Source organism: Myxine glutinosa, unplaced genomic scaffold (assembly GCF_964187855.1).
Source record: "Myxine glutinosa unplaced genomic scaffold, kmMyxGlut1.1 SCAFFOLD_2440, whole genome shotgun sequence".
Taxonomy (NCBI): Eukaryota; Metazoa; Chordata; class Myxini; order Myxiniformes; family Myxinidae; genus Myxine; species Myxine glutinosa.
Window position 1 is genome coordinate 44,048 of NW_027618534.1, and position 12,942 is coordinate 56,989.

Below are 12,942 nucleotides of genomic sequence, written 5' to 3' on the forward strand. Positions count from 1 at the left end.
TTTCAAACACCATTTTGTATTGATTTGTTTTTCATAGTTTTTGTTTGTTTCACATAGTTTTTACAAAGTTTCCAAAATACCTGGTTGTTTTCGGAATGGCCATTGTTGGTATTTTTACGTTTCAGGCACGACTTTTTCGGTTGTTTTTCTTTGTCCTTTGGATTCTGTTCTGAAATGTTCATCTTTCATTTGTTGTACACCGTTCCTTTCCTATTACATCTCCAGGCGCTGCATGACGTCATTTCCAGGCATCGTAGGGGGCCCGACAATGACGCGCGCTGAAAGGGAGTGCTCAGTTTTCACTCCGGTTTCTTGTTTTCTTTTTTGTTTGTTTGTTTTCTTATCTAAGGCATCTTTTGAGCTGGGAAGCTGATATTTGGACATGACAATGCCCAAGTGTTTTGGCTGTAAAGGGTATTTTTGATTTATGGATTAATCAATAAATCGATAAATTATTTAATTATTCGATTCATGACTTAATCTGCTTAACAGAAACTTTCCTCCTCAAGATGTCTCTGATTCCTTAATATGTATCCCTGGTTCCTCCCTCCTCCGGTATGATAGACCTGAGCCTCGTCCTGGAGGTGGGGTTGCTATCGTGATCAAAAACTCTCTTCCTCACTCTCTCTGCACTGCCATCTCTCCACCTCACCCCCAGGAGAACCTCTGGCTACGGCTTCCCCTTCGCTCCCACCTTTTGTTAGTATGTGTGTTGTAGCATCCACCAAACGGTGATGACTCCATCCTCATCTCGCTGTCTTATAACATGGACCAACTTCTATCTGCTCATCTCAACTCTCTATTCCTCATATGTGGTGATTTCAACTGTCATCATGCCAGCTGGCTGGGTGTGGGTACCTCTCTCACCAGGCACGGCTCCTCAGCAAAGGACTTCTGTGACCAACTGGGACTGACACAATATGTCAATTTCCCGACCCGGATCTCAGTCAACGGAGCATCTTCTCTTCCAGACTTGGTTATGACAAACTTCCCTGCAAATGTCTGCTGCTCTTCTTCTGCTCCAATCGGTTCTTCTGATCATGTGCTTGTTAAAGTGGACATCTCTCTGGCCATTCTCAAAGAGCCTCCTTAGCGTAGACAAGTCTGGCATTTCACTCAGGCCAACTAGCATGGTCGTCAAGCAGCCATAAATCGTCTGGACTGGTCTCCCATCTCTACCTCCTCTGACATCAACTCATCCTGGGAATTCTTCCAAAGTAAATCGCTCTCTCTCATGCACAGATTTATCCCATCTCGTCTTCAGTTGTCATACCCTTCCTCCCATCCATGGTACACGGAATCTTGTGGTGAGGCAGTTGCCCTGAAACAACTTGCCTTTGCCTCCTGGAAGGCAAATCAAATGGAAGGCAATCTCATTTCCTTTCACAAAGCGCGGAACAAGTGTGTGTCCACCTTCAGGAGAGCCAGGAAACAACATCTCTCTACTCTCAAGACTGAACTCTAAAACCTATCTCCCGCTTCCAAATCCTCATGGCATCTGGTCAAATCTGTTTCTGGTGTTTGTTCCCCCTCCATCCCCTCCCTTACCTCAAACGGCTACACGGCTGACTCCGCACATGAAAAAGCTGAATGCCTCAACTCTGTGTTTGCCTCAAAATCTTGTGTCCTAAACCCGTCTCTCTCTGTACCCAGTCGAACCCAGCTGCTCCTGGACTCTGTGTCCTTCTCTTCTGACAAGGTGGACAAGTTTCTGTCAATCCTCGACTCTAATTCTGCAACTGGACCAGACGGCATCAGCCCACGGGTCCTAAAATCCTGCTCTGCCGCTCTTTCACACCCTCTCTGTTCTCTTCGCCCTCTCTTTTGCTCAAGGTCATCTGCCATCAGCTTGGAAATCAGCCAACATTACCGCTTTACACAAGAAAGGTGCAAAAACAGATCCTTGCAACTACAGACCAATCAGCCTGCCACCAATTATCAGCAAAGTCATGGAATCCATCATTGCTTCGGATATCAAATCCTTTCTCTTCTCCAATGGCATGATCTCCGATCATCAATTTGGTTTCAGACCAGGTCACTACTCTGGACATGCTGCTTCTGCTGTCTCAACAATGGATGGAGATCCTCAATGCCAAACAGGCTATCAGTGCTGTCTCCCTTGACATACAACGTGCCTTCAATACGGTCTGGCACCCAGCTCTGCTCACGAAACTCTCCTCCTATGGTATCCATGGAAATCTCCACGCATGGCTTGCGGACTTCCTCTCTGGTCGTAGTAAACGTGTGGCACTGAATGGGTTTCTCTCATCTCCCCTTCCTGTTCAGGCTGCAGTTCCCCAAGGCAGTGTTCTGGGCCCTGTGCTTTTTCTGGTCTTCATCAATGATCTCTCTGACTCTCTGGAAAATCCTCTCTATCTCTTTGCTGATGACTCCACTCTCTGCCGCTCCATAACCTCATCCCTCAGATCGGCAGTCTGCAGCCTCCTCACTCTCTGCAGAGCTGGACAAAATCACAGACTGTGAAAGACAGAACATGTCCTTCAATCCTGACAAATCTCACACTCTCACTTTGTCTCTCTGAAAAGACCGACTGGACAACAGTCCCATCTACGTTCTGAAAAATCTTCTCAAAGAAGTTCTGTCACTCAAGCTTTTGGGTCTCACTATCAGCCATGATCTTTCCTGGGAAAACCACATTTCCAAGCTGGCCTTTTTCTACCCCTGTTAATTCACCCGAGATCCACTTTTTTTGAAATACCGACTCCTTTCCTTGAAATCCGAGCAGTGTCCATGTGTATTTTTTTACCTCTTCCACCCCCGCCCCCCGCTCCTCTTCCCATGTCCCCTCGCCCCAAGCCTTCTCCCTTCCACAGATCCTCCGATGTCCCTGTTCTCCACTGTTGTACTTGTGTGCTTCCCTCTCTCTCCCCATCTTGTCGCCCGCTCCCTTTATCATATGTTTTATATGTCAGTTTGTTTTTATGTGATTAATGTTAGCTCTTACACGAGCCTCAATGTTGTACACAAAATAATAATAATAATAATCAAGACTTGATTAATACATTTTTTAAAAGTTAGATTCGGATAAAATGGTTGTGGTTTATGTATTCTATTAGCCAATTGATTAATTATTTTGTTTATTTTATGATTATTATTTATTTATTTCATTATTAATCATTTATTTATTTCCTTTCTCATGTGGGCATGCTGAATGGAGAAGGTGGATCAGACTCGGCAACGGTTGCTGGAGTGAGATGTGCATGGAAGAAGTTTCAGGAACTGAGTGGCGTGCTGACGAGGAGGGGAGTGTCGTTGAAGCTGAAGGGAAAGGTGTATGCTGCATGTGTGAGAAGTTTTCTGATTTATGGAAGCGAGACATGGGTAATGAACGTAGAGCAGCAACGAAGGCTGGAAAGAGTGGAAATGCGAATGGTTTGACGCATGTGCGGAGTATCGTTGAGAGAGAGGAAGACAAATGATGAATTGCGAAAGATGATGGGAATAGAGCCTGTGATTGATGCTGTGAAGAGGAACAGGTTGAGATGGTTTGGTCATGTGTTGAGGAAGGATGAAAGTGACAGGTTGAGAAGAATGATGAAAATGAATGTAGAAGGAAGTAGAGGACGGGGAAGACCGAGAAAGACTTGGCTAAAGGTGGTGGAAGAATAAATGCGGGCAAGGGGGTTAACAATAGGAGATGTAGAAAATAGGGCAAAATGGAGAAGATTGCCATGGGCCCGTGAGGCTAACCCCCGCTCTAGCAGGGAAAATGGCCTTAAAATGCCTGTTCTTGTTGTTGTTGTTGTTGTTTCTCATCTGGGCAATATCTCACGCACCTTTTGAGCTGGGAAACTGATATTTGGACATGACAGTGACCAAGTGATTTGGCTGTAAATGTTATTTTTGATTTATTGATTAATCAATTATTCGATTATTTATTAAATTATTCGATTAATGACTAAATTTTTTTTTTTTTTTAAGTTTCAGGTTCGGACGAATACTGTGGTTGTTTCGGTAATCTATGAGCCAATTGAGTAATAATTTAATTATTTTACCATTATTATTTATTTATTTCATTATTGATCACTTATTTATTTTCTTTCTCATCTGGGAAATATCTCAGGCATCTTCTGAGCTTGGAACCTGATATTCAGACATGACAGTGACCAAGCGATTTGGCTGTAAAGAGTATTTTTGATTGATTGATTCATCAATTAATCGATTAATTATTTATTGATTAATTTTGCTAATTAATGACTTATTTAATTAATTTCCGAAAAGTTACAGCTTTGGATGAACACACTGGTGGTTGAGGTATGCCATTAGCCAATTGATTAAGAAATTATTTTAAGATCGTTATTTATTGATTTTAATTATGCAATTAATCAATCAATTATTGGACACATCTCCCTCCCAATACCGCTCTTTGTGCTACACGGCGGCTCGGCGCCCCACCCTTGCAATGCCGCGCAATGAACCACCACCTTTCGAGGCCATTTTTCCCAGCAGATCAGGGGTTGGCCTTTTTAGGCACCATGCTCCCCTTTTTGAAGCAATGTTTTATGGCCGGATGCTCTTCCTGCCGCCAATCCTGTTAGTCGCCTCTTGCGACACACAGGGAATTACCAGTGAACTGGTACTCAATTTGCCGACCTCGGAAGGATGACAGGCTAAGTCAACCCCCCCTGGCATTAATTCAATGATCGACCGGGATTCGAACCGAGGATCCTAGGATCCCAAGCCGGCACCCTAACCGCTAAGCCAACACAAGGCTCTAAATCGCGCACTGGAAGATGTTATTTTTTTATTTAGCATGGGGACGGTGTACTTTGAATGAATCTGTACCTGTTCTTTGCTCTTTTGCACTTCTTCATTCTCTTCATGTGCCTCTTCTTCACTCTCTTCATGTGCCTCTTCTTTACTCTTTGTGAAAATATTCCATCCTTCCTTGAAAATGCTAAAACAGCATGCAATGGTGTTTCCAATCAACGTGAAAAACCACGCACAATTTTTGTAGCACTTGGTTTCTGAAAAAGGAGATAATTACAAAAACATGAGCATCAAAAAAAAAAGAAAAACAGATTACCAAACGATTTTCACAGGGAGCAGAAACTCAAGGTTTCAAGGTCATATCCTATGTTGCTTCGTGCGTCACATTACATTCAAATCTTTCACAGAATATGCACGAGAGCTTGGAGGAAACACTCGCCTTTAAGCTGTCTCGTCTGGGTTTGAATCCCGACCCAGCTATAAACTGTCATCCTGGTGTTTAGCATACAGGGCAAAACATAAAAATGTGAGCCATCCATCAGATTGGTGTTAATCTGAGCATACCATCGACTAACATTCGTTCGTGGAGGTTAAAGATCCCATGGTGTCCTTCTCGGAGAGGTGAGTTATCACTGGCACATAAAACAAATGACAAATTTCTCTTCTCACCAGCAGCATCTACTCACTGTTTCAGCGGCATAGCTACACACTCAGAAATAATCCAAATTTGTAACTATATGTTGCATCCGAAATGATGATCGTGGACAAGCTTCAGAAAAGCGCACAACTTCTGTTTCCTCAACATGTGAGTTGTATCGAGACAACTAATGCGTGCCGTTGAGAATTGATCCCTCCACTATTAATTAATCAACAGCTGGTCATTGCATCGAATAACAAAGGCTCAGAGGGTTAAAAAAAAAAAAAGGTTTTGGAGATTCAACAACAGTGGCCTAAAACGTCTTCTGACCGAGTTACGCTTCAAAAAATGCACTTGGACAAATGACGAGCATGTTATTTAACCGGCATTTTTATCATACATTTTCCACGGCTCTTATGGACAGTCTGGCATCTCTGCAAATACTGCACAAGTGTCATAGCTTAACTTAACATAGCATTAACAAGTGTCATAACTCATTCTTAACAGACATAGCCTTTGGCTTCCAAACAACACGATAGTTATCCCCATGGTTTAAAAAAAAAAAGGTGGATATTGTAATCGGCTCCGTGTGTCTGTCCTTCCACCTGTCAATGCTATCTCCTCCGAAAGCTAAACGGTTTCACATAAATTCATCAAACCTGGTAGTTAATGCTCACCACATGGAAAAAGGTGTGAGAGAAGGGTTTTGTGTTTTCACGAAAAACAATATGGCGGCCGAACCACGTGACCTGTGACGTCATAATTACCATTAAAATATTCTGCAGACCGAGTCCCTCCTATGGTGAAAATTTGATCTCAATCGGTCCTATTATTGCAGAGAAATTGGTTTTTAAAGGAAATTAAAACTTTAAATGGCACTGAGTTAATTAAGGATCATCAGAATTATCAGAATTCCCAAAGTTCAAAGCAAATTATTTGCAATTATAATTGAATGAAAATATTTTTTCAATTATATCTCTTGAACCACTTCATTGATCGACGTGAAACTTTCTAATGAAGGGGAACAAGTGTGCAAAATTTCAAGATGATTGGATGTATGGTCTGGAAGCTAGAAGTTGTTATTGTATGAAGAACAAGCATTCTGAGTATTGCGCTGCAATACATACTACCAAAGTTCAAAGTGCCATAACTTTGTCAAAAATGATCGAATATGCAAATTTATGCACGGTTGATGCTGGTTTTCAAACTTGATCTGAGGTATGCTGAGACACATGTGTGTCACGCCTCGCCTCGTTGATAAGCCCGCAAGGTCGCTCTGTGGAGTGGCCTGCACGTATTGCACTGTGTGAATTATATAATTACCAACTCACGGTCTGAGGTACTAGCGATTCAAGAGATATCCATCCATTAAAAAAAAAATATTTTCGTTTAATTAACGATATCTGCCAAACCAAGTGACCTATCGTAAATTCCAAAAGGACATTTTAGTAGACTGACATGCTGAACAGATCTGTGAGATTTCCCCCCGATTGGATCAAAAATGAGTGAGGGGCTCGGTTTTAAAGGTTCATGCTTAAAAACGTCGTAACTCTGAAACCATGTGACGCATGACGTCATGTTCACTGACTTTTTTTGTTTGTCATGGGTATGCGATTCTGCCTGCAAAGTTTGGCCTCGATTTGTTCAGCTGTTGCAGAGAAAAAGGGGTTTTCGTGTTTTCACGAAAAACAATATAGCGGCCGAACCACGTGACCTGTGATGTCATAATTACCATTAAAATATTCTACAGACCGAGTCCCTCCTACGGTGAAAAGGTGATCTCAATCGGCCCAATTATTGCAGAGAAAATGTTTTTTAAAGGAAATTAAAACTTAAAATGGCACTGAGTTAAGGAGCATCAGAATTATCAGAATTCCCAAAGTTCAAAGTGCCATAACTTTGTCAAAAATGATCGAAACGTCGTGAAGTTCGAACTTGATCTGTACCTTATCATGAGGAAACCATGTGCCAAGTTTGAAATCATTAGCATTAAGAGTTTAGAAAAAAGGTCCGGAAAACTGTTCTTTGCGTGACGGACTGATGGACTGACAGACGGAGGGACGGCGTGCAAACCTATAGTCCCCTCGGGTGTACACCGGTAGGGGACTAATAAGAAACTGCGTATGAACTTCTCAGGCCATGTCAATGATTCTGGCACTGAGATTTTTCAGGTTTATTTTCTTTAAAAATAATTTTCTCTGCAGTCGTTGAACTGATTGCCAGGAAATTTTCACCATATGCCTCGGCATGTACAATCTTTTAATGATAATGATGACGTCATAGGTGCCTCAATTATGACGTCATATTTCGACAAGTACAAAACTTCATCCGATCAGTATGAAATTAATTGAGCATCATCTAGGGATAAATTGATGGAGAAAAAAAATAATGTGAAAGTGGGGTTGTATCAAAGTGGGGTTGTATGAAAGCGGGAAGGCAGAGGAAACTGGTCATTACTGCCAGCAGTTAAAAAGTGGCAGTTCAAGTTATATTTATTTTAGCCACAAAGCGATTGATAGTTGGACACATTACACATTGTTAACTGGAATTTGGAAATATAGTATATAATCATGCTGCAGATTCCATCAATATTGTTTATTTGTCTGGCAGCGGTTCTCTTTACCTCTCCTCCTTTTGTCCTCCTTATCAAAATCAGCAATGTTCACTTCAAATCTTTCCTCGACGGTTTGCAGTTGTTGCGCATTAATCGCAAGAATAAGCGTCTTGAAGTCCATGAAATGTAAAATCTGCAAATACATAAATAGAGTTAGTATACTCAAATAACATCACCATTTTGAGTCCAACATTTTACTCAAACTTCGAATGAAAATACGATCCAAATGTACACTTTGTATGTATACTTTGTATGTATGCCGTGTGTATACCATCATGCATTTTAGGTGAGATACTGGTGGCTTTTAAAATGCGGTAATCATCCGTGCAAATACCTTGTCATAAGAAATGTCGAACTTGTTAAACATCTCTTCAAGAACATCATTGGGAAGGTTGAATAAAAAACTTCCCTCCAGAAGCTCGTGCATGGAAATGGTCTTCAAGTGGTCAGTGCGAAACATTAAAAATACTAGTTTTATGTTCAGGATTATCCAATCCATGCTGAGGTCTTGCTGAAAAATAAGCGTCATTTACAAACGACATTAGTGTTTGCTAAATTCAACACCTGAGATCATAGCAAAAATCATGTTACGTTTCTTAAACATATATATTAGTCCGGCAGCTAAGCTAAATATAGCATAACAAGCGTTACGCCTCGGTCGCCCGTCGGGGAAGTGATGTGAGTTGACAAAGTGGAACACGCAGAAAACATGCTATGATATGATATTTCGCTCACAAGGGTCAGACAAACATGGAGGCGGCCATCTTGGATTTTGACGTGGCGACCCAATTTTCAATAGCGTTCTTCCTTATGCCTAGATGCACCCACACACCAGAAGGTACTTCGCTTATTTTTCAAGATATTTCGCTCACAAGGTTCCGACATATATATGGTGGCGGCCGTCCTGGATTTTGACGTGGCGACCCACTTTTCAATAACGTTCTTCCTTATGCCTAGATACACCCACACACCAGATTAGAAGTTGGTACTTCACTTATTTTTCAAGATATTTCGCTCACAAGGGTCAGACATATATATGGTGGCGGCCATCTTGGATTTTGACGTGGCGACCCAATTTTCAATATCGTTCTTCCTTATGCCTAGATACACCCACACACCAGATTAGAAGTTGGTACTTCGCTTATTTTTCAAGATATGCAGGTTACAAGGTTCAGACATACATGGCATCAGACATATACATGGCGGCGGCCATCTTGGATTTTGACTTGGCGACCCAATTTTAAACAGCGTTCTTCCTGGTGCCTAGATACACCCACACACCAGATTAGAAGTTGGTACTTCACTTATTTTTCGAGATATTTCGCTCACAAGTTTCAGACATATATATGGTGGCGGCCATCTTGTATTTTGACGTGGCGACCCAATTTTCAATAGCGTTCGTCCTTATGCCGCGATACACCCACACGTCAAATTATAAGTTGGTACTTCGCTTATTTTTCAAGATATTCATCTCACAAGTTTCAGACATACATGGCGGCGGCCATCTTGGATTTTGACTTGGCGACCCAATTTTAAACAGCGTTCTTCCTGGTGCCTAGATACACCCACACACCAGATTAGAAGTTGGTACTTCACTTATTTTTCGAGATATTTCGCTCACAAGTTTCAGACATATATATGGTGGCAGCCATCTTGGATTTTGACGTGGCGACCCAATTTTCAATAGCGTTCGTCCTTATGCCGCGATACACCGACACGTCAAATTAGAAGTTGGTACTTCGCTTATTTTTCAAGATATTCATCTCACAAGTTTCAGACATACATGGCGGCGGCCATCTTGGCTTTTGACGTGACGACCCGATTTTAAACAGCGTTCTTCCTTGTGCCCAGATACACCCACACACCAGATTAGACGTTGGTACTTCGCTTATTTTTCGAGATATTTCGCTCACAAGTTTCAGACATATATATGGTGCCGGCCATCTTGGATTTTGACGTGGCGACCCAATTTTCAATAGCTTTCGTCCTTATGCCGAGATACACCCACACGCCAAATTAGAAGTTGGTACTTCGCTTATTTTTCAAGATATTCATCTCACAAGGTTCAGACATACATGGCATCAGACATACATGGCGGCGGCCATCTTGGATTTTGACGTGGGTTGCACCCACACACTAAATTCGAATGCGGTCCTTCGCTTACGCACGCACGCACGCACGCCCGCACACACACACGCACGGACAGACAGACGGACGGATGGACGGACACACGGACGGAGGGGAAAGCCATAGTCCCCCTTTCGCTCCGCTGAGCGACGGGGGACAACAATTGTGCATTTTGTGAGGAAAGCACCAAATTTGGCACACTAGTAGACTATTGTGGCGGACACAAAGAGGTTCGCCCCGGTGCCAACGGCATGCCACGGGCACCCACCGACGCACGTCGCCCCGGAGCTTCGCACGGCGGAGTACGTCTTCGTCCGCCACGATGCCCATCGGACACCACTGCGGCCCCCGTACGACGGGCCTTTCCGCGTGCTGGAGACCGGGGCGAAGCACTTCACCCTGGACATCGGCGGTACTCCTGACCGCGTTTCGGTAGACCGCCTCAAGCCGGCCCACCTCGATGTGGACCATCCACCGGCAGTGGCCCGACCCCCACGTCGGGGCCGCCCTCCTGCGGGCGGACCCCCGGCACCGCCCAGCCCCGCCGCCACGGCGCCCCCCGGTCCTGCACCCATCCCAGGGGCAGCCAGGGGCATCCCACCTGGTATCCCTGCACCCCGGACGCCGCCGATCGCCAGGGGGCGCTTCGGCCGGGTCATTCGTCTGCCCCGCAAACTGGCCCTCCAGGTGCGCGGGAATTCTGGGGGGGCGCGTGTGGCGGACACAAAAGCCCACTGGCGTGGTGACATCATTCCACGCACCAAGTGGGCGGTGGCCACGCCCGAGGGGTAGGCGTGGCCTCATGATATACACCGGGCGACCAGCCCGGAGGAGTTCAGTGTTACAGTGTAGTCTTACAATAAAGACGTTTGGATGTTACCGCTTGTCCGCTTCCTCCTTGCTCACAAGCAGCGCGCGTAACGCCGCGCTTTACTATCATATTATGAAAAGATCTGGATATTGGGCCATCTCAGATTCAGAGATTTGATTTTTGCAAGATTTGCAGATTTTGCAGATTTGCAAGCTGAGATTGCAACGCCAGGGACGGCCGACTCCTTCCTGCGAGCTGCCCACGTCACCCGCACAAGAAGAGCTCATCAAATCACTGCAGCGGCACCGCACATCCTGCAACACCGTGCGTATGAACGCCATTGTATGACATATGCTGATGATGCAGAAGACCTGCCTGAGTTCGAAGACTGGTGTCACCAGAGAGGAGAAGACATTCCCAACTTTCAGTACTGGGCAACTGTGCTGGAACTAGAGATGTTGGTACTGGTCTACGTGCGTTCTCTGCGGCAGGCTTCATTCACGATGTACCTTGATGCCCTGACGGAACTGGTCCCATGGTTCCATGCCTTAGACCACACACACTATGCCAGGTGGTCCATGTTCACCTGAGGGACATGGTTGCACTCCCAATGAAGCACCCAGATGTAGCCAGAGAATTCAGGGCTGGCAACTTCACTGTACAGAAGACGAAGAAGGTGTTCTCTTCAATCCCAATCGAATCGAAATCTTGCAAAAATCAAATCTCTGAATCTGAGATGGCCCAATATCCAGATCTTTTCATAATATGATAGTCTACTAGTGTGCCAAATTTGGTGCTTTCCTCACAAAATGCACAATTGTTATGCTAAGTTGTATTGCTAAGTATTGCCCCACTATATCGTAAAATGCATATCACATTGTGCGATAGAAATAGCTGTTGCAGTATTTTGCACTGCCTCTCTCTGTCCACTTCGTTTGGCTCATCATTACACATTGAACTGGAACATCACTCGGTAGCGCGCATAGCTCTGCCAGACTGAACAGGTTATGTTTTTTATCCCACTGATATGCTAGATCTGGATCTGGACCTGAACCAAGATCCACTCGGCTTGTTCTCGTCACCAAACCAAGTCTAACGTTGTTTCGTCCGAATCCATCCACAACTGTTTGAAACATCGTGCGACATATCGTTTTTAGCCCTATCTCCCAATGGTGAAGAATCACATTGAAAATTAAAAAGTTATCGTATCCAGATCCGGGTCCAGATCTTCACCTAAATCAAATCATTTCATCCTTGTCACACACCCAATCTCTCCACCAAATTTCATCTGAATCAGTTCACAACTTTTTGAGATATCCTGTTCACAGTCACAGACAGACAGACAGACAGGGATGAAAACATAACCTCCATCCACCTTTGGTGGCGGAGGTAAAAAATGACGCATTGCATTTCGACGACAGAGCAGGTGTTGTCATTGTCTGGCATTTTGTTTGTTTTGACCTTGCCATTCTCCTGCAGATCAAGCAGATTACCATGTCTTTGCATGAAATATAAATATGCAAAAAGTCACATTATTTTATGCATTTCACTTGAATGAGAGGTAACAAACCTTGTTTGCGAGAAGTATGCAAATTAATGTAAAAAAATCGGGGAAGCTGAGTATATAACCAGGATAAGTACACATGGCATACGCCTTCTTGATGCGGCTGTCACTCATGTTGGTAAAATGCCGTAGCAGGTATTTTACCTGTATATCTGCAAAACACAACATGACCACTGTTTCTGGGAAAGTCTTTTTACATATATATACTTTATTTCTTTCACACAAAATCTCACCTCGTGGAGGAGAACTTGCAGAAGGTAAAAAGGCAATGTACTGACAATATGGCCATGTATGGGATGGAGCAACAGTTAGACAAAGCAAATAATAAACAACAAATGAAGAGAGAGGGAGAGAGTTTTGTTTATTTATTTATTTTTTAACACAGAAACCTGCAAGTCAGAGGGTTGAGTTCCACAGCGTTAATGGGGGTAATTATATGCAAAATATGCATATATGAC

At 43.7% G+C, this 12,942-nt stretch overlaps 1 protein-coding gene across 2 annotated transcripts in view; it reads right to left on the bottom strand.

Moving 5' to 3' along the window:
• The window catches only part of LOC137426251 (uncharacterized), a 35,544-nt gene extending 22,920 nt beyond the window's left edge, over positions 1 to 12,624 (bottom strand). For both annotated transcript variants that reach the window (XM_078769416.1, XM_078769415.1), the window contains exons 1-4: positions 12,491 to 12,624; positions 8,317 to 8,493; positions 7,992 to 8,115; positions 4,807 to 4,988 (exon numbers count right to left, since the gene is read on the bottom strand). In XM_078769416.1, coding sequence (XP_078625542.1) covers positions 4,807 to 4,988; positions 7,992 to 8,115; positions 8,317 to 8,493; positions 12,491 to 12,598 — 591 coding nt within the window. In that variant the 5' untranslated portion in view covers positions 12,599 to 12,624. The remainder of the gene's footprint in view (positions 1 to 4,806; positions 4,989 to 7,991; positions 8,116 to 8,316; positions 8,494 to 12,490) is intronic.
• Positions 12,625 to 12,942: the final 318 nt, after the last annotated feature.